This window comes from Patiria miniata, unplaced genomic scaffold (genome assembly GCF_015706575.1).
Source record: "Patiria miniata isolate m_02_andy unplaced genomic scaffold, ASM1570657v1 HiC_scaffold_19, whole genome shotgun sequence".
Taxonomy (NCBI): Eukaryota; Metazoa; Echinodermata; class Asteroidea; order Valvatida; family Asterinidae; genus Patiria; species Patiria miniata.
Genome location: NW_024037057.1, coordinates 7,148,636 through 7,175,819, shown reverse-complemented (window position 1 = coordinate 7,175,819; position 27,184 = coordinate 7,148,636). Strand labels below are relative to the sequence as shown.

At 40.9% G+C, this 27,184-nt stretch overlaps 1 protein-coding gene across 1 annotated transcript; it reads left to right on the top strand.

The window, feature by feature from the left end:
• Positions 1–219: 219 nt before the first annotated feature.
• On the top strand, positions 220–20,258 carry LOC119725581 (transcription elongation factor SPT5-like). Its single transcript, XM_038197045.1, has 25 exons — positions 220–319; positions 1,224–1,337; positions 2,561–2,777; positions 3,928–4,063; positions 4,491–4,622; positions 5,318–5,417; positions 6,119–6,339; positions 6,820–7,008; positions 7,223–7,328; positions 7,817–7,892; positions 8,366–8,523; positions 9,114–9,269; positions 10,364–10,461; positions 10,783–10,852; positions 10,955–11,080; positions 12,040–12,165; positions 12,670–12,748; positions 13,425–13,523; positions 13,864–13,969; positions 14,197–14,321; positions 15,215–15,320; positions 16,676–16,890; positions 17,949–18,262; positions 18,987–19,082; positions 20,111–20,258. The coding sequence occupies exons 2-25, from the start codon at positions 1,263–1,265 to the stop codon at positions 20,255–20,257; spliced, it is 3,273 nt and encodes a 1,090-aa protein (XP_038052973.1). The 5' UTR covers positions 220–319; positions 1,224–1,262; the 3' UTR covers position 20,258.
• The last annotated feature ends 6,926 nt before the right edge of the window (positions 20,259–27,184 follow it).

Sequence of the window (27,184 nt, the reverse complement as noted above, 5' to 3'; positions counted from 1 at the left end):
GGCCGCAGCCATACCTAATCGAGGGAATGCTTTGACCATGAAATTTTCTAGAGCTCTTTGTTTGAATTCGTTCATTGTATTATTTCGACATAATAACGCAATCAAGATAGGAAACGTCGAAAATGTTTCTGTTGTTTGTTTGAAATTGCGAGTTACAGATTTTTGAAAGCATCGGGAAATTGTCCCCTTTGGGCCACTCTAGAGAATTCGATGGCTCATTTGCATAAAGAGCGGAGATGAACTCTCCCGATCCTGCCGTTGATGGCGCTTTATTGTCACGAAAAATAAAATCTTTCTTCAAAGTGCAACACAACGTTTGGTAAGCTCAAGCCCCGCTTAAATTATAAACCCCTCTGTGTGAAAAAGGTTGATTATTTTCTCCTCGCACTAACCACTTCAGTTTAGCTTAGTTACGCTTTTAACTACAGCCAAACCCATTCCTTTTTTAAACAACGACAACGTCATACTGCACCGCTTGCAAGTTGCATTGCTTGAATTTGCACATGTCAACAGGCTAAATGTGAAAATCAAAATTTGGCAAAGTCGACACGTTTTTGTACATGTGGATGTGTGGCCTATGTTTACGGAGGCAGTCCAGTAAATAGGCCACATTTATGGGGCTAAGCCTACACAAACATGTGCATGTTGCATTTGCAGGACAATCGACTTCATTGATTTCTCCATGATGAAAACATCATTAACGACAAATAGCCCCCCCCCCCCCCTATTTGCTGAACTTTAACTTTTGTGAATTTCGCAGTTCTCTTATGATCAAATCATCATGATCATCGAATAAATTTTAATGTCGGTGACATTGGCATTGACTTTGACATTGTCAAGTCATCATGAATTTTAAATCTGCGCCTGCGGCTCTCAATTTAAAATTGGCAGTAACCGCCTAGCCTAGGTGAGTACTGTTGTTGATGTACCCTAACGTGGAACGCCCCTAACGTGGCGCACTTTGATTTTTCGCCTCTAGTCTAGTGCCTTGCTACAGCAAAATTTTTACCTCAAATTTCACAGTTAGTAAAATTTCATTAAACTCAAGCTAAACATGACTGCACGCTAAACATTCCCGTTCATAAATCTTGAATTTACGTACACGCTAGGCCAACAGAGAAATTCCATTATGGCATGATTTTCTGATATGACAGGAACACATTGAACCCTTCTTTACCATATCTAAGCCTTATGAATTTTTGACACATTTGCAAATTGTTTAGGTTATTTACTGAAGGCCTCAAAGTACCAGACACAACGCCATGTCGGACAGTGAAGCCAGTGCATTTTCGGATGCCGAGAGCGACGGCAGTTTCCAAGCCAAAAGTGATGCCGAGGTGAGCTTTTTTGCAATTTTTTTAAATTTCATATTCATAGTGTAGGCCTACCCCGTTTTGCGCAATAAAAGTAACAATGTAATTGTTCTGCGACCCAGTTGGCCCTGCAAAACTTACCCCTGCGGGGCGTAAAACTTAGGGCCTATGATTGACAGTCGACACTTGACGAGTTGGGAAGTTTACCCGCTGTCCGCACTGGACTTCACCCTAACCCCCTAGGCCCTTTTGGCTAGGAACCATCCTCAATCCTGCAAAATCCTCCGATTTCCTCCATGTAGAAATTGGATTCAGTCTCAATCCTGCAAAATCATCGGTTAGTTCTTGAATTTGTTCAGTGGAGGGTTGACCATTGCCTAAATCCTTCAAAATCCTCCAACAATCACTGTTAATGGGTTGAGGCAGTGCTGATGACATTCAGAAGCAATGCAAGCATAACGCGTGACTGATCACAAAAAATGCAGGGTATAGCCAACAAACGCGACACAATGCATCCTCAAAAATCAACTGACACATCTTGGCCATTCAGCCTCGATCCACCAAAAACCTCCAAAATCGCCTGGAGGATTGAGGAGGATTGAGGAGGGTTAAGATTACTTTGGTTAAAGGGAATATACAACATTTGCAAACATCGAAAAATAAAACTACCAAGTTTTTACGAAATACCTTACTAGGATGCCGGTAAATGACAGTCTCAAGCATCTTGTAAAATTATGGCACCTGGTGTGAAGTCATTTTCAAGAAAATGGTATTTTTGTTTACATTTCCAACGGTGATCGGCCGACCACCGTTGGAAAAACCTAACTATTTTTCAACTACTGCTCCAAATTTACCATTTTTTCAGTCCAAATTGTGTTTGCTATTGGTTACATGTTCATGAACGGGTGCAGGTCTGCTAGACTGGTTCCCTTGCCTTACAATTTTCCATCATCAATAAATTGATCCATTTTATCTTTTGTGGAGTCAGGGAACCAGACTACATAAACATTTTTGTTTGTCTTGGTTTTTCCAACCTTTTCGAACACAAAAAATGTCAGTGAAACAATATTTGATCAATTATACTAACCCCTCAAATAGTTCATTTCTGAAAATTACAGCAAAAGCCAATGATGTACATTCCCTTTAATGCGACAACAGTCTCCGTAATGTTGACAATGGTCTCTGTTAGTTTTACCAAACAAGTCCAAAGCTCTCAAAGCTTTAGTGTACGTGTTTGTTTGACTCAGGAGGAGAGCCCAGTGGCCAGCGAAGCCGAGGAGGCCCCCAGCGATGAGGGCAGCGAGGCCGGAAGCGGCGTAGGAGGAAACGAGGAAGAAGATGAGGAGGAAGGAGTGGACCTGACCATGCAAGACGACGACGATGAGGAGTATGACTCGGAGGAGGAGGCGGCCATTGCCAATCGCAAGAAGGCTCGCTTCAGGGAGTTCATCCTGGACGAGGCTGGTAAGTCTTAGACCGGAGACCTTGGCCCCAGTTTCGTGGCTCTGCGAAAAATCCCTGCTTACTGTAGCAACACAGTGCATCCGGCGGCCCAATTTCACGGCGCCGCTAAGCACAAAAATTTGCTTAGCACAAAAAAAGTCTGGCTTATAAAAGCAGGTTATCAGCCAAAACTCCATGTTATTTTCATGCTAAGCAAACAACAGCTGAATACTAATCACAAGCAATATACATCACATGGAGTTTTGGCTGGTAACCTTTTTTTGTGCTAAGCAAATTTTCGTGCTTAGCAGTTTCGTGAAATTGGCCCCAGCACTTTGATGCATTCAGCTACCAACACCAGTGCATGAATGGCCAGCTCTGAAACAATGAGAGCTAAGTCCCATTGAACAGTGCCACAGTTGTATCCTGCTGCGTACGCTGACCACGGACTCTGAGGCAGTGTGGCCTTGAGACTTTACCCCCGATGGATCTTGCTACATTTGGCAGGCTTGTCACTTAGTCAAGTGTTGCTTGTTACTACGTTTGGCAAGGTTCTAGCTAGTCCGAAAATTTGGGACTCTAAATACTGTGTATGAGAGTCCCAAAACTTAAGGTATTGAAAACATGCGAAGCAAGAAACTAGACTGGCACCTAAAACAACCAGTCCAACACAGCTTCAGTACTGCATCAATCAACCATGCCAAAAGAACTTAAGAAACATGTGGCATGAAGTGGGCACTAGTATCAATTTACTACACATTTCTCCATTGTCAAGCCACCAGACTATTGACACTGAATGAAGAGAACAGTCTTTTCAGATAGTTGGACCATGGTTGGACATGTACCAGTCTAGTATTTAGCCCCATTTTGAAATCACTTGACTTCCCTCTCATGTGCAAAATATTGAAGAAAAGTCTCCTTTAAAAATTGAATTCAGTCTGCAAACTTGGTTGGTGAAATACTGGGGACATTTTCTTTGCTCCAGTGGAATTTTTGGAGAAATTTGCTGGCTAAAGTGTGAGTAAAGTGGGCCTGATGTAGTTTTGCACGTTTCAGAGCACTCCAGAGCCCTGTCTGGGTTCTAGCAAACATATCCTAGAGGGTTAGGGTTTTAAAGTTGAGTGATAAAAAATGGAGATGTGACGACAATCTCTTTTTTTTTGGTTTTCAGATGTGGATAATGATTACGAGGATGATGAGGAGGGCGACTGGGAGGAAGGAGCCAAGGATCTCATCGATAAGACGAGCAGAGTGGAGCAAGACGAGTCCGAGAGACACGGAGCCAGGAGACTACAACAGCTACTCAGGTCAGGCCAGGAAATCTGCCTAAGGGTCAAGCCAAACAAGGCAGTTTATGGCTAACCCCACAATTATGGCTCAAATACTGGACTTCCTCAGTATAAGTGAGTCACACGGCAGTGATAGCAAAGTATGAGGATAAGTTGTTTTGAGGACATCGAAATCGGGGCTGTTTTTTTCACTTGATATTCACTATGGTATACTTACCTGGTTAATAACCGGGACAAAAATTTTAATTATGTGTCGCTAGATGTCCAGATATCCTGCAAGTTATGATAATTTGGCTCAAAGAGGAACAACTCAAAATTAAAGGAAAAAACATCAGTAACAATTTTGTACTTTTTTAAAGCTTGCTTGAGGAGTAAAATGTCAAATAATTCATCTAAAAAATAATAAAGAAATTTCAGTAAGTGATGTTTTTTCTGTTGTCAACAGCCATCAGAAAGAAGATGAAATTGAGGAGTACTACAAGAGAAAGTACGCCGAGACGTCGTCACGGAGTCGCTATGCCGACGAAGATGAGCTGCCAGACCAGATAACACAGCAGGGCCTTCTGCCTGGCGTTAAGTGAGTCAAATTTGCTATGGAGTCAATATTTTTTGCTAATTTGTTATATTCAGTTATTCATTTTTCAACCACCTTTTCTTTTTTTCTGTTGTCATTGAGGCTGAAATTTGTTTTTCCCATTTCCTTTTTGTTCTGATTTCAGTGGCGTAGCAAGGTCATTTTTGTTGGAGGGGGGGTTAAACATTTCTTGAAAAGGTCACTTGCACATCCGTGCCGAAATGTAGACCCTTTTTTTTCTCCGGACACTTGGCCTCCGTAAAAATCCAACATTCGATGGTTGCCCCCCCCCCCCTCACCCGCTACGCCTATGGATTTTATTATTTCTTGGCAACATGCCATTCTGTATCATTTTTTGAGCTGAAAATTTCAACTAAGTGCCGGCATCTCAATGCTGTATTTTTTGGGTAAGGTTTAGTAAATGAAGAGGTCCATAATTCCGCACAATGGCTCATGGAGTGTTGGCCTGGCTGCCAATGTAGAATTCGCCTGAGTTCTCCAAGCACTCAACTTGACCGAAGTTGAGGTGATTTTTATCGAGGAATAATCCTGCTGCCTCTGTTCAGCCGTTTTGACTGAGTTGTAATCTTGCCATTGCCTTGGCAAGGGAGCGTCTAAATCTATGAATACTCCAATGTTTTAATTTTGTACATTTATGCTGACACAACTTAATTATTTTGTCTGTGTGTTTATCAAAGGGATCCCAATTTGTGGATGGTGAAGTGTAAGATTGGGGAGGAGAAGGCCACAGCCATTCAGATGATGAGGAAATTCATTGCATACCAGTACCAAGATGAGGTAAGAAATTACAGTGCACATAAGACACCAGCTTCAAAATAGGACAAAAGTGGCTTTGAAAAAGGGCCAAACTGGCCTCAAAAATGGGAGAAAACTGGCCTAAAAAAAGGGGACAAAACTGGCTTTGAAAAAGGGCAAAACTGGCCTCAAAATGGGACAAAACTGGCCTCAAAATGGGACAAAACTGGCCTCAAAAATGGGACAAAACTGGCCTCAAAAATGGGACAAAATTGGCCTCAAGTTAAGACAAAACTGGCATCAAAAATGGGACAAAACTGGCCTCAAAAATGGGACAAAACTGGCCTCAAAATAGGACAAAACTGGCTTCAAAAATGGGACAAAACTGGCCTCAAAATGGGACGAACTTGGCCTCAAATATGGGACAAACCTGGCCTCAAAAATGGGACAAACCTGGCCTCAAAAATGGGACAAAACTGGCCTCAAGATGGGACAAAACTGGCCTCAAGATGGGACAAAACTGGCCTCAAAAATGGGACAAAACTGGCCTCAAGATGGGACAAAACTGGCCTCAAAAATGGGACAAACCTGCCTGTCCTCAAAAATGGGACAAAACTGGCCTCAAAACCTTCGCCGAAAAATGCTTATAGAAAAAAGTAGATGCTCCATTTGAGTTTGTTAAATTGAAATTCTTTTATGGGCAAACTTTGTTGTAATTTATCCCAAATATCTTCCTCCTGCAGCCGCTGCAGATCAAGTCGGTGGTTGCTGTGGAGGGCCTGAAGGGCTACATCTACGTGGAGTCCTTCAAGCAGACCCACGTCAAGCACGCCATCCAGGGCGTAGGCAACCTGCGCATTGGACAGTGGAACCAGCTCATGGTGCCCATCAAGGAGATGACCGACGTGCTCAAGGTGGTCAAGGAGGTGGTGTCGCTCAAGTCCAAGTCCTGGGTCCGCCTCAAGTAAGTACGACGACGAGGAGTGTGAAAGAAAGAAGAGTTAAAGAGTTTCTTTCGTCCAAAAAGAAGATGGTGCTGCTTGAACCAAGGTCCTGGGTTTGGCACAGTATTAAGGGCCAATGGTTACGGTTTTCGACTGATGTACCATGGCGCATATGTTCGAAATCCTGACAGGGAACATCATGGTGCTTGTGTTCTTGGGCAAGACACTTTACTACAATTTGCCTCTATCCACCCAGGAGAATGGGTACCTGTGAAGGTAGAGACCAGAATGCACTGATCTCGAGCTGCTGCAGAAACTGGTCTCATGGCCTGATGGGGTAATAATTGGAAAGCGCTTTGAGACTTTTGGTTTTTTTTGCAGTTTCCTCCGATACGGTCTGTGCCCATTTCTGTCTCATTTTGCCAGACCGCCTCACATATATAATTCCCATTGAATTCTCCATAATTTCCTGACACTCTTGACCTTTTGCTGTCTTGCAGACGGGGCGTCTTCAAGGATGATCTGGCCCAGGTGGACTACGTTGAGACCTCCCAGAACCAGGTCACCCTCAAGCTGCTGCCCCGCATCGACTTCACGCGCCAGCGCGGCGTCGTGCGCACCGCCAACCCCGACAAGCGCAAGAAGAAACGACGGCCCGCCCAGAAACTCTTTGACGAGGAAGGCATTAGGTGAGGGAACTTTTGAGACTCGTGATTGAAATGTGATTAGTCTGTGATTGGTCTGTGATTGGTCTGTGATTGAATTGTCATACACTTTTCATTGACTTGTGATCAATCTGTGATTGGTCTGTGATTGGTTTATGATTGGTCAGTGATTGGTCTGTGATTGGTCTGTATTTGGTCATTTGCATGCTATCGAATGAATGAATTATTTTGTTGTCAGAGCAATCGGTGGCGACGTTTCCAAGGACGGTGATTTTCTGATCTTCGAGGGCAACCGCTACAGTCGCAAGGGATTCCTCTACAAGACCTTCGCCATGAGTGCTATCGTGAGTCCACTTTTTGAGTCCTATTCATAGCATTTAGGCAAGTAAGCAAGTTAGAAGATTGGCTTTAGCATCTTTAGTTAGGAAGTCAAACCAACTAGTTTGGACTCTAGCTCCAGAGCACAAGCACCATGTTCCCACGGTCAGGATTCGAACCCATGTACCACGGCACATGAGTTGAACACCGTAACCATTGGACCACAGCACCCCACTATTAGGACCTCAGAGGTGCACTATTGGACAAATAGTCCATGCTGAAAATTCAGGGAAACTTAACACTTTCCAACTCCAACAGATTTGTCTCTGTTTGTTTCTTGACATGAAATTCACTTCGCATTAACATTCTCAGCAAGTATGATCCACCCTTCAGAGAGCTTGTTTGCAATCAATGATTTTATTCCTGCATGAAACTTGTCCTGTATTTTCAAACTCTTGTCCTGTATTTTCAAACTGTCTTTCAAACCCTTGATTTCTTCTTTCGACTTGACCAGGTTGCAGAGGGTATCAAGCCCACACTGGCCGAGCTGGAACGATTCGAGGATCGCCCGGAGGGCATCGACGTTCACTGTATCCTCTGAAAAACATTCGCAATTTGAGAAAATAATCCCATGAAATAGATAAAGCAGAAATTTTGTTAGTGTTTGGGAATTAATTACTTATTATACAACGTGTAACTATGTAATACGATGTATAAATATGTAATACAATATGTAATACAATGTATAAATATGTAATACAACATGTAATACAATGTATAACTATGTAATACAATATGTAATATAATGTATAAATATGTAAAACAATGTATGAATATGCATTGCAATATGTAATACAATGTATAAATATGTAATACAATATATAAATATGTAATACAATATGTAATACAATGTATGAATATGCATTACAATATGTAATACAATGTATAAATATGTAATACAATATGTAAAACAATGTATGAATATGCATTACAATAAATATGTAATGCAATGTATACAATGTATGGTTGTCAGATTCTAGGACCCTTAACTGTATGCTTCCAGTGGTTGCTGAGACCAAGAGCAGCCAGGAGCAGGCCCACAGCTTCGCCCCCGGAGACAACGTTGAGGTCATCGAGGGAGAGTTGATTCACCTGCAGGGGAGAGTCATCACGGTCGAGGGGAACACCATATCGGTCTTGCCCACACATGAAGATCTGAAGGTAATTGAAAACCCCTGTTTTAAAGTGGTATTGACCTCACAAAGATAAAAACCATAGAAAGTTGAAAGAGTTGATTCACCTTCGGGGGAGAGTCGTCACTGTCGAGGGGAACACCATATCTGTCCTCTCCACACATGAAGATCTGAAGGTTATTGAAACCCCCTGCTTTGAAATGGATTGGACCTCATGACCCTAATTGAAACAGAAAAGTTGGGAGAGTTCATTCACCCACAGGGGTAGATCCTACTACAGCTGTCCTTTCAAGTCTGAAGATCTGAAGGTAATAGAAACCCCTTTTTTGGCAATGGATTTGACCTCTTGTGACATATTATAATCAAAATAGTAGGTTGAGTTCATTCACCTATAGGGGTGGGTCATCACAGTTTCAGGTAAATACGGTATCTGTCCTGTCCACACATGACGATCTGAAGGTTACTGAAACCCCTATTTTTAAATGGATATGGCCTCATGATACAAATGAAAACAAAGAGTAGTTGGAAGAGTTCATTCACTTTCAGGGATAAGTCAACACAGTTTGAGTCATTTGCCATCAAATTTATGCTCTTTCCCCTTTATTTCCCTCATGCTAGGATATTTTGGAATTCCCGGCCAGCGAGCTCAGAAAACACTTCAAGATCGGCGACCACGTCAAGGTCATCGCGGGCCGCTACGAGGGCGACACAGGCCTCGTGGTGCGGGTAGAAGAGAACATGGCCGTGCTGTTCTCCGATCTGACCATGCATGAGGTACTGACAGTTTTCTTTTGAAGTAATCAGTACTTTGATAAACATGGACACTGACTGCAGCAGGATTCGAACCATGACCCTCCGAGTACTACACCGGTCCTGGACCAACTGAGCTTGGTTGTATCTAGGCAATGTCCGAAACAGGGGCGCAGAGCTACAACGTGATCCCACATGATTGATATTGTTGCAGACTCAAGCCCTGTTTACAAATTACTCGATTTTATGGCAGAGACTTTTTGGCGCAGCAGTGTCGTAGACGCGCACATGTCCATAAATGCATGATTTGTCACGCGATTTTTTAAATTAGCTCACCCGGATTTTTTATATTCGGTTTGAATTTCACTTTCGATTTTTGAATCGGGATATTCGACACCAACCTTAAAAAAATAATTCAGCTTCCAATTTTTTTGGGACACAAGCTAAAGAAAACAATTGGAGCATCCCCCAATTTGCTCCATGGTCTCTGATTGTACAAATTGTAACTGCATTCACTTGCTCGTGGTCTTCTTGGTATATAGCCTGCCCATTTGACTTATCAAAGATTCCCATTTTTGCAACGCAACAGCTCTGGAGTGTTTTTGTAAAGGCCCAGAGGTCACTGAATCCTGCAAACTATACCCAGTCATTGGGAGGGCATTTCATGTGGCACCTCACAACTTCCAGTCTCTGGTCAGCGCGCGCGTCGATTTTAATCATGCGCGTCAACCTTTTTTTTTTCTTCAAAATAACACGGAAGCTACAACAGCGCCCTCTATTGCCGCGCCTCCTCAAATTGTTGTAGCAAGGAGCACCAAGGAATGGGGAAATTGCACCAAGGCAAATGATAAAGGGCACCAAGGCAAATTATGGAGGACACCAATGTATAATGAGGACACAAAAAAGCAAAATAGTACCCACCTTGTCTGTCCAATACAAGCTTGAAAAAAAAAAAAACCACCCAAAAAAAAAAAAACTGCATTGCCGCATCAATTCCGGAACTTCGGTCTGACCAGAGACCGACTATTTTTTTGGTTGGCCTAACTGTATTGTGAAATCTCTGATTTTCTCTCACCACTAGCCTAATATTGCCTTTTCAACTTGTCGTTTTCTTTAAGATGAAAGTCTTGCCCAAGGACATGCAGCTGTGTCAGGAGATGAGTTCTGGCGTGGACTCCCTTGGCCAGTTCCAACTGGGAGACCTGGTACAGCTGGAGTAAGTAATGATAAAAATAATAATAATATTTTGGGGGGGGGGGGCTAATCATCCTTACTCGCAGCTGAGAAGCTGAATTGCGAAGGGCGCTGCTACAGCGTGGTCGAGCTGAAACAGAACGGAGCTGAAAGCATGTACAGGCACCACGACCCATGTCTGACCACGGAGCACAGCCAGAGATCGAAAGTGTTTGATTTTTGCAGAGGGAGGAAAACTTGAGAGCCCTTGCATACATGTAGCCGTAGAACATATTATTTGTTGGGTTGGGTGGCTAGTCTCCACACAAGTCATTGTAATAGTATGTTACTTGCATCTCTGCAGCCTCCAGACAGTGGGCGTCATTGTGCGGCTGGAGAAGGAGACATTCCAAGTACTCAACATGCACAACAAGGTAAGATTCAGAATTTTCGGTCTGTCTCCCAATCTTGTTTTGTTCAAACCGTGCTCTTATTTTGGAAGTGACTTTTAATTTGCCCATCAATTTTTTTTGCAGTTGGTTCACGTGAAAGCGGCAGCCATCACCAGGAAGAAAGATTCCCGCAACGCCATCGCCCTGGACGCTGAGCAGAACAACATACAAGTCAAGGATATCGTCAAAGTCATCGACGGACCACACTCGGTACGTTTTGTACACATAGATTTCCGAAAATGGTTCACTAACTTTAAGTTGTTGAGCACCACAGCTAAGATTTTTTTTTTTTTAACTAGACTGTTATTTTTCCCTCGACAGGCAAATGGATAAGTTTAAAGGAAAGGCCAAATAAAAAAAAAAAAGTTTAGCGTCCCTGCCCGCTTCCTTTTTTGGAGGCCGTCTCCGTTTTTTTTAGCATGAATATCGCTTCCTTTTTGGAGGCCGTCTTTGTTTTTTTTTTGGGGGGGGGACTTTTTTCTAAATCGGAAAAAAATGATAAATTTTAAACAGTGACATCAGTTTGGCCTCTTTTGTCTGTTGCATCTAGCCCATATAAAGCTGGTATGTCATTTCCTGAGTCCAATTGCGGCCATTTTATAAAAAAAAAAGCGGGCTGCCATCTTGAAAATAGTCCGGTCGGATAGCCATTTTGGAGGGGGAAAAAAGGGCCTCCTCCTTCCTTTTTTTCAAAAAGGCAGAACGCTAAACATGCTTTTTTACTTGGCCTAATATACTACATTTGCGTTTGCCGTAATTTTCAGAAACGGATGGATTTGGGGGTTGGTATTTTATAGCTTATATTGTTACACTGGCCTGTTAAGTTTTGTCATATATGCTGGGAAAAACAAAGAAAAAAATGCTAGTCCTGTAGTCTGGTTCCTTGACCCAGAAACGGAGCAATTTATAGACGTTGTGGAATTGTCAGGTCAGGGAACCAGACAGCACACCAGGTGCCCTGATTTCACAGGATGCTTGAGACTATTATTCACTTACAGTCAAGTAAGGTATTTCATAATAAGTTGGTAGTTTTGTTTTTTGATATTTGCAAATGCTGTATATTACTTTTAAAGATGTCTTTCTCCTGTACCTTGAAATAATTGAAACAAAACTTGGTTTTGAACTTCAGACCACTCTCGTTCATTCTTCCCAACTTTTATCACCTTCAGGGTCGGCAGGGTGAAGTCAAGCACATCTACCGCAGCTTCGCGTTCCTGCACTCCCGCTTGATGACGGAGAACGGCGGGATCTTCGTCTGTCGGACGAGACACATCGTCCTGGCTGGAGGCTCCAGGGTGAGTTACAAGAACCCTCCCCCCCCCAAAAAAAAAAATTGTTTCTGAGATACTCCTTAACCCTAAGACTCTGGCATTTTTGCTTGAATGCTAACTCAATCTTGCAAAATCTTCCAACTGCCTCCATGATACACCCTCAATCCTGCAAAATCTTCCGGTATTTCTTGAATGTGGTCCTTGGAGGGGTGACCACTGCCTCAATCCTGCAAAATCCTCCAGCAATCACTGTCAATATGTTTGAGGCAGAGCCAGTGACATCCTGGAGCAGTGCGGAGGATTTCAAGTTTAATGTAGGCCTAAATTTATGCACGGCTGAGCGTAAACAACGTTAAGTCAGGCCTAAGACCTTGACACAGTGCATCCTCCAAAATCAGCCACACCTTTTTACCATATAGCCTCAACCCTGAAAAACCCTCCATTTTGCAAAGAGGATGTTAGAGGATTTGGGAAGGTAAGGATTAAAACAATAACTGTAAGGATGTTTTGCTCGAATTTTTTATTCAGCAACTGGACTCAGGCATTGGTATGGGATACACACCGATGTCTCCAAGAATATCCAGCCCCGCACATCCTAGCAGCGGCGGTAAGATTTAAAAGCCCAATCTTTCTCCTTTTTTTCCTTCCATACCATAACCCCTTAAAAATAATCCTGTTGAAATTAAAATTGTGGCTTCTGACTAGGGCGCCCTGAACAAAGACCTTAACCAAATGGGGAACCGCCAACATAGGGCTTGATAGCTCAGTTGGTAGAGCACCGGAACGGCAATCTGGAGGTCACAGGTTCAAACCCCGCTCCAGTCAATTTCTGTGTTCAACTTTAAAATGATTAAAATGATGTAAGGTTTTAGGCTTTGCATGGTGGAGTATCAGTATCGTTTTGGTTTGCCGTTACACCATGCGGTAATGACTACTGTCGCTCCGTAGATATTTAGTTCTGATAAGAACTTGTCCAGCTTAAAGTGATAGATTACCAAATGTCCTGATGATTAAAATGATAGATTATCAAATGTCCTGCTGATTAAGATGATACATTATTAAATGTTTCAATGCATATTCCAGAACAGATTTTTATCATTCTATCAATTGTTTCTAGTTCTTTCAAACCAAAACTCGATCTATCCAAGGTCCACCGTTCCTTACATGACTTTTGGGTGGCATCAATGAAGATAGAACATTCCAACTTGAGAAGGTTCTCAAAAGTTTTCTTTCAGCGCAAGAGTTGTGTTTCAATTTTCACTAATTTTTTTCTCAATGTCAAGGTGGGGGCAATGCACCAATGGGCCGAGGCAGAGGACGTATGGGGCGAGACATGGAGCTGATTGGCCAGACAGTCCGAATATCACAGGGACCATACAAAGGTAATGTGTTGTGTCCTTGGGCAAGCCACTTTACCACAAATTGGCTCTTTAAAGGTAGAGTAGATCATTTGCAGCTGTCTAAAAAGTAACTGAACAAATTATTGTTAAGAGTTTTACTTGGTTTAAGGATACTAATGGCTTTAAACTCTCAGTGAAATTATTTCTTCTGGCATGCTGTCGTTTTGAATAAAAGAATAAAAGAAGGTCTTTTCCAAAGATGAGTCAAGTGACACATTTTTGGAAATTTCCACTCAAACCTTGTTCCTGTGAATTTCTTCGTGCTTCTTTAAAAAAATAAAAGAAAATTTTGACAGATGTTTGAATTTTTGTTTTTGGGCAGGTCATATCGGTATCGTGAAGGACGCCACAGACTCCACAGCCAGAGTGGAGCTCCACGCCATGTTCCGAACAATCAGCGTCGACAAAAACAGACTCAACAAAGTTGGGTAAGTTTGAAGATATTCTTTTCCATTTTTTTTTCAGGATGTGGCACCCCCTGAAAAATTTTGTTTCATTGGAAATGCGAATTTTAAAGTATTTTTTTTAAGTTTGGGAGCTTTTAAATAAAAACTAAAAATGTGGCCACAATAAGTAGCAGATAAATACATTTTTCAAATATGCAATTATTTTACGGATTTTTTGATGAAATTCCGTTTATTTTTTTTTGTTGCAGTGGACAGATTAGGACCGGTGCGACGACAGCCCGCGGCCAGACACCCATGTATGGTTCCCAGACTCCTATGTATGGTTCTGGATCCAAGACGCCAGTCTACGGCTCACAGACGCCACTCCATGATGGTATGTACCATTTTTGTCTGAACCCTTGAAGAAAATGTATGTGTCATATTTTTGTTTTTAGTGGCCCACAATGCCCCGTTCCTTATTTGTTGTTTTACTTTTAGATAGAAATCTCTTTCATAATTCCAGATCTTGCAAAAAATGTGCGGCATTCTTGCAAAATGAGACAGAACTGGGCAGAGGTCGAAATGAGGGTTTGCAGGTATTAGGAAAGAGAATAAAATTCTCCTTACGATGCTGTTTGTAAACTTCTAATAAGAAAGGCGGCCTTTAAAGTTTTGACTGTTTTGTAGTGAAAATGAAAGATGCCCATTTTTGTTCCTCAAAAACACTTTAATTCCACGATTTTTGTTCTATTTCTATACAAATATTTGTTGTAGACATATCAAAGATTACAAATAGTAATCAATCTGAAAATATCAGTTTAACCCTAACCACCCCGACTCCATTAAAATCCATCCCCCCATTTTGGTGGATTTTGGGGACTTGGTCCAGAAGGCCTGGCGTGATTAAATATTGATGGAGTGTGATGGACTTGGGCCTAATGGCCTGAAGCAGTGCTAGGGGTATCCGATTGATTTTGCCTAGCTTCCTGTACTGCTATTGTGATAAAAGCCATGTGTAGCAAGTCCATGAATGTCAACCAGTGTGTCAGTGGTGGATTCCATTATGTCATGTACAGTTTTGTATTGGAAGCACAGTGTTTAATAGATTTTGATGGACTTGGTCCAGTTCCTAGTAAAAAATGCTAAGGAGTTCGGGTTAAAATGCAAATTTAAATTTAAATGTTGATGTGTAAGTTTTCGTCTCGGCAGCCATGGAATACCTGGTTGAAGAATTGTCTGAACTTTTTTTAAAACTGATGAAACTTTGTTTTTGTTGATGTTATCCAGGAAGCCGAACGCCTCACTACGGCTCACAAACCCCACTGCATGATGGGAGTCAGACCCCCGGCAGGTCCGGGGCGTGGGACCCTAACATCACCAACACGCCCAGCAGGTAATATTTTATTATTATTTTATATTTTATTATTATTTTATATTACAGTACAAAGACTAGAGGACGAAGCAAAGAACAGTATTGAAGCCAGCCGGAAGCTGGCAGATTATCCAGAACAAAAAGTGTCAAGGAACTCTCTCCAACCCGACTGGCTTGAACATGAAAAGAAAAATACAAACCACAAAGAAAATTTTTTAACCCCCCGTAAGCTTACTTTGGTGTAAAGTACCACATACTACATAGTACAACAGAAATTATGTATGCAGTACCCAAATACTACAAAATACTATGAGTGCTGTGCCCACTTATATGCTGAAGTACTGCATACTACAGTTTACTACTAGTATTATTTTGTAGCTTTAGTTGAGGTTTAATGATGAACAAAAGGACAGCAAAAAAACACGGGTCACATTTTATGTCATTTTTGTTTAAACCATATTTCGCATTTTTATGCCCCGCGGCGAAGCCGAAGGGGCATACTGTTTCCGCCTTGTCCTTCCGTGGGTGGGTGGGTGGGTGGGTGGGTGGGTGTGTGTGTGGGTGGGTGTGAGTTTGTCTTACATACGCAGTGTGGACTTCCGAACAAAAGACGTCCACATAATGTAGGTAGCACCGACGTTGTGTGGACTTACCCCACGTCCACACAGTGTTTCCCCATTTCTGGAAAACAGGTTTAGAGGCATTTTTGGGTTAGGTTTATCTGTAGCAGAATGAAGAGAAACACTAAAGGGAATCATAGAAAAAAAATTGGGTTGAAAGAGTTTTCACAGTTTGAGAAAAATGACTTTTTTCACTGGTTTTTCTTAACTACACGAAAGCAATGGAAAGTCCACACTAGTCATGTGAAACAAGTATGGGTGTGGGTGTGTGTGTCCGGACAAATCTTGTCAGCGCGATAACTTGAGAAATACTTTACATATGAACTTCAAATTTGGTTTGTGGATTGTCCTTGGTAATCCTAAGAAGCCTTTTGCATTTGGGGCCGAAAGGTCAAGGGTCAAGGTCACAGTGGCTGAAACAATAGAAATTTTGTCAGCGCGATAACTTGAGAAATACTTTACATATGAACTTCAAATTTGGTTTGTGGATTGTCCTTGTTAATTTTAATTCACATCTGTTTTGTATGGGCAAAATCAGCGCCATATGTAGAGAGAGTTGTGACATGAGAGATACTGATTTTAGATGCCAAAACCGTCTGTTGTAAGATTCTGGGGTTACTCTGACCGTATTGTCAACAATACTGACAGAAAAAAAAACCGCACAAGTCAATTACGTTGTTCTACTTTGAAAAGACAAAAATTGCCAATTTATATCTTTATAAAATTATATCTTCCCTCGTCTGCGCAAACTTTCAGGTCCAGCGATTATGACTTCAGCTATGATGAGGCCTCGCCCTCCCCCCAGCCCTACGGCGCCACCCCTAACCCGGCCACTCCAGGCTACGGATCGGAGACGCCCCCCAATAATGGCCCGTACACCCCGGCCACACCAGGCAGCTCATCTGGGATGTATGGCAGCGAGTCCACCTACTCCCCATACCAGCCCACTCCATCGCCTGGCAACTACCAACGTAAGCTTTATTTAGCCTTTTTGAGATATCGTCAGCGTTTTTACGAAGGGCGAATTGGGCCAAAGGGTGTTGAACAGGTTTTGAATTGGTCAATTTTTGAAAAAAAGGTTTCGCCTACTTTTTGAGCACATGTCGACTAATTTTTGATACAGATAGTAAGCTGAGATCTTGAACTTGAAAGATGTAACAATTACAGAATAAAAGAACAATTAATTGCAGAGTAATTTATCTCCATAGAGATTTGTCTGTTCGTGAAAACTCTAAATCCCACTCGCCTGTTGCATTGGCAAATTGCCAATACCCATTGCCCATACCCTTTGCGCAAATTCATCTCTTCGTGAAAACTTAAAATCCCACACGAGCGTTGTTTTGCCCTTCGCGCGCGCTCAATTTGTCTCTGCGTGAAAATACAAATTCCACACCCGTGTTGTTTTTGCCCCATAGAACAACGTGATAGTGTTTGAATTTGTCTCTTCATGAAAACTCAAAATACGATTCAGGTGAAATTGTCCCTACATTCATTGTCATAATTTTGTTGATTTAAACTGATTTTGACCACAAAAACTTGCTAAAACATTCGTTGCTGTTCAAATAATCAAAGTGAACAGCAAAGCAAAGTTTTACTGGAATTTTTTTTAAAATTTGTGCAGGAGTGCCTTCCATTTTAAAGAAAACTTTAATTCCTTGATCAGTGTTCTCCAACTTTGAAAATTAAAGGTTGGTGCTGGGGTGCGGAGACTCCTGCGAGCGCGGAGCGCGAAGCCCTTACGGCGTGGGGTCCGGGGCCCGCTTAAGCGCATCGCAAACTTGGCCGAGACTAGGGTTCAGCGGGAAGTCATTCAATTTTATTCGAAAAAGAAGTGGTCATTCTTGTTTCTAAATTCTTTTAGTTGTAAATGAACACTGTAGAGTCAAAAAAATTAAACCTGGCGGCTGGATTTTAAAGCTTGGCGGTGACTTCTAAAACATGGCGGGCGCCGCAGAAAACATGGTGGGGCGCCAGGTTTGTTTTACATGTTGGAGAACACTGCTTGATAATTTCTCGCTTCTCTTTGCAGCCACTCCAAGCCCGTCTTCAGGCTCCTTCCAGCAAGCCCCCAGCCCTGGCAGCTACCAGCCCACCCCGTCCCCATCCAGCTACCAACCCACCCCCTCCCCGGGCAGCTACCAGGCCACGCCGAGCCCCGTAGGCTTCCCCATGACCCCCGGTGCCCCCTCCCCGCTGGGGTTCAACCCCCAGACCCCAGGCGGTGGGCTGGGGGGTATGGACGGGGGCGCCTACGAGTGGCAGACCACGGATATCGAGGTGACCATTCTCTCCCATGAAGACAAGGCCCTGGTCAAGAAGACGGGAGTCATTCGCAGTATCACGGTCAGTTTTTTCTTTCTTGTTTAAAGTCTTTTGTGAGAAGGAGTGTAGAAATTTGGACTAGTACTTTTTCTTATTAGATATTTATTTGTAGAATGCCATGGTCCAGTGGTTACGGTGTTTGACTCATGTACGAAGGTGCGTGGGTTCAAACCCTGCCAGGAACTGTTTGTGCCCTTGGGCAAGACACTTAACTACAATTGCCTCTCTCCACCCAGGAGTATAAATGGGTACCTGTGAGGGTAGAGGACCGATTGAGCGCTGATATCGGCTGCCGCGTGGTCCCATGGCCTGATGAATGTAATAATAATTGTAAAGCGCTTCGAGATCGTTGTATAAACACATTATTATTATTATTATTATTTCCTTTTTCGAGTGTGAGATTTTTTCAGACTTTTTGTCTGAAATCAGAGTTTTTGAATCTGAGAGCGAGACACTGTCAGTATAGAAAGAAATGCATTTTTCAGACCTTTCATCCAATTTTCAGACTTTTTATCAATTTTTATCATTTTATATCAATTTTTATCAAAGATCCTTAATTGTAAAATTGACTTAACGATAGGAGCTTATTCAGTGTAAAGTGTGAAATATTTTGGTGATGTGCCTAAGCATTGCCACCATTCTGCAGATTTTAATCATATGGATTTTGTTATAATTATGTCGTATCTTTATTAAGCTAAGGAACAATTCCTGTTGTATTTTTTAATTTTTTTATTTGCATCTTCAGGGGAGGATGTGTTCTGTCTACTTGCCTGATGAAGAGCGTGTGGTCAACGTTGAGAGCAATCACCTTGAACCAGTCATCCCAGCCAAGATGGATAGAGTAAGAAGGAAAACCAACTACTTCACCCCTCTCAAGCATTTCCTCTGCCCCTACTTCCCTGTCCTTCCTCACCCCGACCACCCCACCATCTCTCGAACCCCTACGCCCACCCCTATGCCCACCCCAACGCCCACCCCATCCCCACCTCGAACGCCTATCCCCACCCCTACCCCCACCCCAAACATATCCCCACCGCACCCCTACCCTCACCTACTACCCCCACCTCCACCCCTACCCCCACCCCCACCATATCCCCACCGCACCCCTACCCTCACCTCCTACCCCCACCTCCACCCCTACCCCCACCCCCACCTCCACCCCTACCCCCACCCCCACCATATCCCCACCGCACCCCTACCCTCACCTCCTACCCCCACCTCCACCCCTACCCCCACCCCACCCCTACCCCCGCCACCTAATCCCACCCCACCCCTACCCCCGCCACCTACTCCCACCCCACCCCCACCCCACCCCTACCCCCGCCCCTACTCCCCAATCGCTTTCCAACCAAAATACCGATAACCCTGTCAGTATTTTATCCCCAGTAGCCCCAGGGGTGTGAAATCTCAGCTTAAAAGCTGATTTCAGCTATTTTTTAGTTTCGGATTCAGCTTTTTTCAGCTTTTTCCCTCACTTGCTGTGTACAAATGTATAGGAGATTTCCAAAGTTCAGCTTTTTTACACCTTTTTCAGATGTTTTCAGCTATTTTTATCAGTGCTCACTCACATCCCTGTCTGGAGGGCTGCCCTCCAGATCGAAAATATTTTATTATAAAGACACAAATTACCACACACTTCAACTACCTAAAACAAAACTGACATTTTTATGACAGAAAGCACTTGAAGTATTCAATGTGAAGTTATTCTTCACATCGTGCGGCTTGTACAAAAAATGTAACTTTCTTTCGAAAGAAACTTTTTTTAATGAATTTTAATAATCTGTGCAGGTTCAATACAGTGACACAATTTATTCAAAAAAATTTGAATGAATAACTTAATATTGAGTCTGGATCCTGTTTAATTTTCAGGTGAAGGTGATTGACGGGGGTGATGACCGGGACCAGACCGGCGTACTGATCAGCATCGACAACGACGACGGCATTGTCAAAATGGACGGACCCTCCGACTTCAAGATCCTGAACCTGCGAGTGCTGGCCAAGCTGCACAAAGAGTAAACAAAACCTCTGGATCCTGCATGAGGGCGCTCTTGTATTTTTACAGTGACCTAATACCATAGAGAGATATATTAATTACTAGAGCGCTAACTTCGTGTACAAAGTGTTGCCTGCTGGGCGCATCCATGTTTGTGCACAAACCTATGGAGAAGTAGAAATTGTGTACGTATTTTGTACGGCTATTTGCATATCTGCATTTGTATTCCATACCGGTGCGTCATCAAAGCCGATACGCCCAAAACCGAAACGCACGATCAGCAAATGAGTGTTTCATTTTGCTCTACGCAAACAGTGCAACATGTGCGCGTTCCTCCGCTGCAGATGCTTTTCGCCGTGACGTTTTCTTGAACCGTCATGACACGCTTAAGTTGTTTGCGTGTGTTCTACTTGCCCGTTGCATTTAGAGTACACTTTTTAAATTAAATACATCTATTTTGATTTGTGTTCTACAAACACGCACATGAATTGAAAATGTCTGCGCCCAGAGCGGCTTCAAAGCGTCTCCGCGCGCAAGAATGAGGAGTTAGGGCTCTAGTAATTTAATATAGCTCTATGCCCAATGCAGACAATAGGAAGTTTTCATGACCCTATTTTGAAATCCTGGCTTTGTCTCCAGCTTCGCCTGCAGGAAAGTTATTAGGCCTCCATGAGTTGGCAGACTGTAGCTCAATGTTTTTTCTTGGTCTTTTTCAGGAACACCAAATTCTTTAATTTGAGGTCAAAGGTCATGAGTATGCTCATTTGGTTGAGATAATGATGTTTCATAGGCTTTAGACTGTTACATGTAAGCCGGACTGGGGATGAAGTCTTGATTTCGTAAACTGCCTTAGTGGCACCTTTTAACCCTGCGCAGCGTTTACAAAAAAATGTTTATCAGAACTCGCCAACGGTGGCCCTTTTTCCCCGCACTACGCAAGACCTATTCATGTCAAAACAACAAAAAGCCACGTGCCAGACAGTGTCCAGGCAGTTGCCAGACAGTGCACTTAAAAGATAATTGACTGGCGGCTGTGGTATGCAGTTATGAAGGGAGATGGCTGTGTCAAGTTACAGGTCTTTGTTGATGTTTCAATGAGACTTGGCAGGAGGCCTGGTCGAAAGTTTGTTGACACGGCTTGGGTGAAGCCCTGGCTGCAAAGTTCATTGAACCAGCTGATTTGGCATGGGTCGAATGAGGATTAGATGGAAGGTGACCGTCATTGGCCCTCAATTTTTTTGGCTTTTTTTCAAAAAATTTGGTCAATTGCGTACCCACGGTATGGAGGTCACTCTGCGCAGTGTTAAGATCTATTAATTTGGAGTTGGAAGTTTCTGTGTCCCGTACAGTACCTTATAATGATAACTCGTCATTAAAACAAAATGTGTATAGTGTAACATATTCACGTTTGTCAACCAAGCCAAGTTGGCATTGAAAAAAAGTGGCTAAAGCAGTTGATGTGGATTAATTTCCTAACTTTAAAAAAAAATTAAAAAATCACAGCATCTGTTTATAATTGCCCATCTTCCATTAATGCTAAGCGCCCCTCTCAATTCATATCCAGTCCAAGTTCGGACAAGTTGCGGACATTGTATCGGGTATAAGTTGAAGGAGTCTGAACAACTTCCCCGCAATCTTCCCGCAATGAAGTTATCAGTATTGGTGAGTCAAGCAGTTACTAATGAAATTTTCCCCGGAACATGTCCGGGACAAATGCAGAGCTTCTTCCAGACAAAGTGAATGATTCTACCCGCAACTTGTTCGGAACTCGTAACTGATATGAATTGAGAAAGGCCTTATTCATACAATTTTTTATTTTATTTTGGCTTTTGTTGTTTATTTTGGTTGAAAAAAATTACCTAAATAGTACTCTTCCCTTATTGTCTGCCCCAAAAACTATGTTATAAATTTATAGTTTATAAAAAGCAGCAGTCATTCATATCATTGCGCTTGGATTTTTGTTTTCTTGTGACTGTTCATAGTGAATCCTCCTATCGTCCATTTTCATTTGTCAGAAACAATATTCCATCGCGAGGCTTTGCACAGTGTGGCGCGAATGAGTCACTAGCTTCAATCAGTTTTAAGTTGTGTTATCAGGCTTTAACATTTGTCGATTGTGAAACTCCTCTTAAAGGGAAGCTGATAATCAGCGTAACGATGCTTTTGTAAAAAAAAATATGAGGATAACTCTGTTGTTGTTCCTTTAATTAAGCTTTAGAGTATTAAAAGCTCAAACTGAGAACTCAAATGTTATTTGTTTTAGCTTCTTTTTTATCTTGAGCTATTTGTTTTTGAGCACAGATTCAGGATTTGAATTTGCGTCAAAAAATTGAAGTAAAATGAAACAAAAATGTCATTTTTGTCCCCCCCCCCAAAAAAAATCACAGTTTTTTTCAAAATCTTCAAAATTTCGGGTGTTTGAATGTTGATTGATGCCCCTCTTACGTCTAGAGGAATTTCTGAGTTGTTTGGCAAAATGTCATTTTTTGGCCAAATTTGATGAAAAAATGTAAGGCTAACCCCTTGCATTTTTTTCAATTTTGGCCGAAAAATTATTTTTCTTGAAACTTGCAGGGAAGATGCCTAAAGGGCAGTAGACTACGTTCCAACTCGATTTATGTGTAGATATACTATTCCAATGAAAATTGTGTCGAAAAATTGGGGTAAAATGAATCAAAAATATTACTTTTGACCCCCCCCCCACCCCAAAAATCAATGATTTATTTCCTAAATCTTCAAAATTTCGGGTATTTGAGCATCGATTGATGATCCTCTTGCCTCTAGAGGAATTTCTGAGTTGTTTGGCAAAAAGTCAATTTTTGGCCAAATTTGATGAAAAATGTAAGGCTAACCCCTTGCATTTTTTTCAATTTTGGCCGAAAATTATTTTTCTTGAAACTTGCAGGGAAGATGCATAAAGGGCCGTAGAACACATTCCAACTCGACTTGTGTGTAGATATGCTATTCCAATGAAAAATGGTGTCGAAAATTTGGGGTAAAATGAATCAAAAATGTCATTTTTGAACCCATCCCCCACCCCCCAAAAATCAATGATTTATTTCCTAACTCTTCAAAATTTCGGGTGTTTGGATATTGATTGATGATCCTCTTACATCTAGAGCAATTTTTGAGTCAATTGGCAAAAAGTCAATTTTTGGCCAAATTTGATGACAAATGTAAGGCTAACCCCTTGCGTTTTTTTCAATTTTGGCCGAAAAATTATTTTTCTTGAAAGTTGCAGGGAAGATGCACAAAGGGCCGTAGAACACATTCCAACTCGATTTGTGTATAGATATGCGATTCCAATGAAAACTTGTGTCGAAAAATTGGGGTAATATGAATCAAAAATGATATATTTGGTCCCCCCCCCCCCCGAAAAAAAAAAATCAGTGATTTTCCTCAATCTTCAAAATTTCGGGTGTTTGAATATCGATTGATGATCCTCTTACATTTAGAGGTATTTCTGAGTTGTTTGGCAAAAAGTCAATTTTTGGCCAAATTTGATGAAAAAGGTAAGGCTAACCCCTTGCATTTTTTTTCAATTTGGGCTGAAAAATTATTTTTCTTGAAAGTTGCAGGGAAGATGCCTAAAGGGCCGTAGAACACATTCCAACTCGACTTGTGTGTGATTATGCTATTCCAATGAAAAATTGTGTCAAAAATTTGGGGTAAAATGAATCAAAAATGCTATTTGTGAACCCCCCCCCACACCCAAAAAATCAGTGATTTTCCTAAATCTTCAAAATTTCGGGTGTTTGATTATTGATTGATGATCCTCTAATCTCTTGAGGAATTTCTGGGTTGTTTGGCAAAAAGTCAATTTTTGGCCAAATTTGATGAAAAATGTAAGGCTAACCCCTTGCATTTTTTTCAATTTTGGCCGAAAAATTATTTTTCTTGAAAAATTATTTTTCTTCTTACATCTAGAGGTATTTCTGAGTTGTTTTATTTTTCTTGAAACTTGCAAGGAAGATGCCTTAAGGGCCGTAGAACACATCCCAACTCGATTTATGTGTAGATATGCTATTCCAATGAAAATTGTGTCAAAAAATTGGGGTAAAATGAATCAAAAATGATATTTTTGTCCCAACCCAAAAAAAAATCTTCAAAATTTCGGTTGTTTGAATATTGATTGATGCCCCTCTTACATCTAGAGCAATTTCTGAGTTGTTAGGCAAAAAGTCAATTTTTGGCCAAATTTGATGAAAAATGTAAGCCTAACCCCTTGCATTTTTTTCAATTTTGGCCGAAAAATTATTTTTCTTGAAACTTGCAGGGAAAATGCCTAAAGGGCCGTAGAACACATTCCAACTTGACTTGGGTATAGATATGCTGTCCCAATGAAAAATTGTGTCAAACATTTGGGGTAAAATTAATAAAAAATAAAATATTTGGGTCCCCCGCCCAAAAAAAAAAAATCACCGATTTTCTTAAATCTTCAAAATTTCGGTTGTTTGATTATTGATTGATGATCCTCTAATCTCTAGAAGAATTTCTGAGTCGTTTGGCAAAATGTCAATTTTTGGCCAAATTTGATGAAAAATGTAAGGCTAACCCCTTGCATTTTTTTTCAATTTTGGTCGAAAAATTATTTTTTTGAATCTTGCAGGAAAGATGCCTAAAGGGCAGTAGACTACATTCCAACTCGATTTATGTGTAGATATACTATTCCAATGAAAATTGTGTCAAAAAATTAGGGTAAAATTAATAAAAAATGATATTTTTGTCCCAACCCAAACAAATCTGATTTATTTCCTAGATCTTCAAAATTTTGGGTGTTTGAATATTGATTGATAATCCTCTTACATCTAGAGGTATTTCTGAGTTGTTTGGCAAAAAGTCAATTTTTGGCCAAATTTGATGAAAATTGTAAGGCTAACCCCTTGCATTTTTTTCAATTTTGGCCAAAAAATTATTTTTCTTGAAACTTGCAGGGAAGATGCCTAAAGGGCCGTAGAACACATTCCAACTCGATTTATGTGTAGATATACTATTCCAATGAAAATTGTGTCAAAAAATTGGGGTAAATTGAATCAAAAATGATATTGTTGCCCCCCCCCCCCTTTCCCAAAAAAAAAATAACCAAAAAATGATTAGGGGTTCACTTTTATGAATTTATTATGCCAATATACACAGCATAACCTTAGGTACCTGTATAAAAAATAATACTGCAGTGTTCACAAAAATGATCATCAAAATGTTTCATTACAAAAACAATGTAGGTAAAAAAATTGTCACATTTTCTTTCAAAAATTAAGTACAGCATTCGTTCTAAAATATTACAGAAAATATAAGCTGAGCCTACAAAAAAGCGCCATGCACTTAACTAAGTTTTGTTAATAGGTTTATAAAAATGCTTAGTTTATTCACACAAATTATGGCAAGATTGTTTTCCATTTAAAAACAATTAATTTAGTTCTAATTGGATAAGAAAAGGTAATAAAAGGCTTTGTTAAAAAAACACATTTTTCAGCACAATTTTCATACTTCATTTCAACTGGATGACCAATTACGTATAATCCGCAGAAAAAATGTGACAAATAGTTCAGGAATGGTAAATATATAAAAAAATCAATTGGAGTATAAAAAATGTGTGGAAACCGATACAAAATTCTACAAAATATACAAAATCAGCTACATTTGGCATCATGTTATTTTAAAAAAGGAAGAGTGATTTGATATTTTGCAATATCAAAGATGGAATCATGATTAAAGTGAAAAGTTGAGTTGTTAGTTTAAGCACTGAAATTGCCAAGTTATAGAAGATGTAAAATAAGTACTAAAAAAGGCATAAACACCCAAGATATTTACAAAAACACATACTGTGTTTTGTCATCTTCAATTTACATACATACGCAGATATAATGCACGGATACATGTATTTATATTTAAACCAATCCTATTACTTTGCATTCATGTCAACTTCTCCCAATTTTTGACTTTTTTAACATAGTCTCCATTTTTCTTCTCTATTTTTTTTCTACAATCGAAATCATAAATATATTCTAGTTGGTACATAAGTATAAATAAATAAAACAGCTGTAAGACACACACTACACAGAAAAATCGACACACTTTTTTACAAAAAACTTTCAAACAATTTCACGATGGGAAGGAAGGCGGAATAAAATAGGTAGGTTTCTGAAAAGAGGTTTCTGCAAAGAAGTTTCTGAAAAGAAATCTTTGAAACATTTTCTTTCCTGCAAGTGGCCCCATAAATATGCACACACAAAAAAAACCCAAATGATTTTAATACAATGTATCACATTTACTCTATAGCTGAGGAATAAACTTAAACAATAAGCTATATGAAACCTTTCATTTAAATACCTGTTTATACTGCAAATAATACATTTCGCATGAGAAAAGAAATCTTAAAACTAATACTGTCACCGGGATCTTTCACAGACAAAAAGGAACAACACACACATCTTGTAAAAAGTACTACACTGATAAAAACATTGCTACAAAATAACGCAAGAATATAAACCAATCACCTATTGCAAACATTGAAATCTTTTTTGAAGAAATGCATTAATCAATAACCAAATATTCTCCACACACTTCTACGCTCACCAAAACTTCTCAAAAGCTACATCGACTTGAACTCTTCAGAAAAATGTTGAGGTTCTCAGTCATATTTGCCCCGTCATGGCCGACCCATTGAAAAAAAAATTACACAAGGAAAACTAGGACACCCCAGTTTTTGATCCCAGATTCTGAGGCTAGATTTGACACCGGATGTTGACATCAGATTATCACCTGATATGCTGACATCAGATATTGACATCAGTTTCTGACACCTGAATTTGACACCGGATTCTAACACCATTATTTGGAAACCAGATTCTGACACCACATTTTGACCTCAAAATAGGAACAAACCTAGGACAAACCAGCTTTTGATCCAAGATTCTGAGGCTAGATTTGACACCGGATGTTGACATCAG

Bases quoted from the DNA above. Each gene is read 5' to 3' on its own strand.
- LOC119725581 (XM_038197045.1), top strand. From the start codon at position 1,263: ATGTCGGACAGTGAAGCCAGTGCATTTTCGGATGCCGAGAGCGACGGC. The intron at 8,524-9,113 runs GTAATTGAAAAC...CCCTCATGCTAG, and splicing joins CCACACATGAAGATCTGAAG to GATATTTTGGAATTCCCGGC. The intron at 14,322-15,214 runs GTATGTACCATT...GATGTTATCCAG, and splicing joins ACAGACGCCACTCCATGATG to GAAGCCGAACGCCTCACTAC.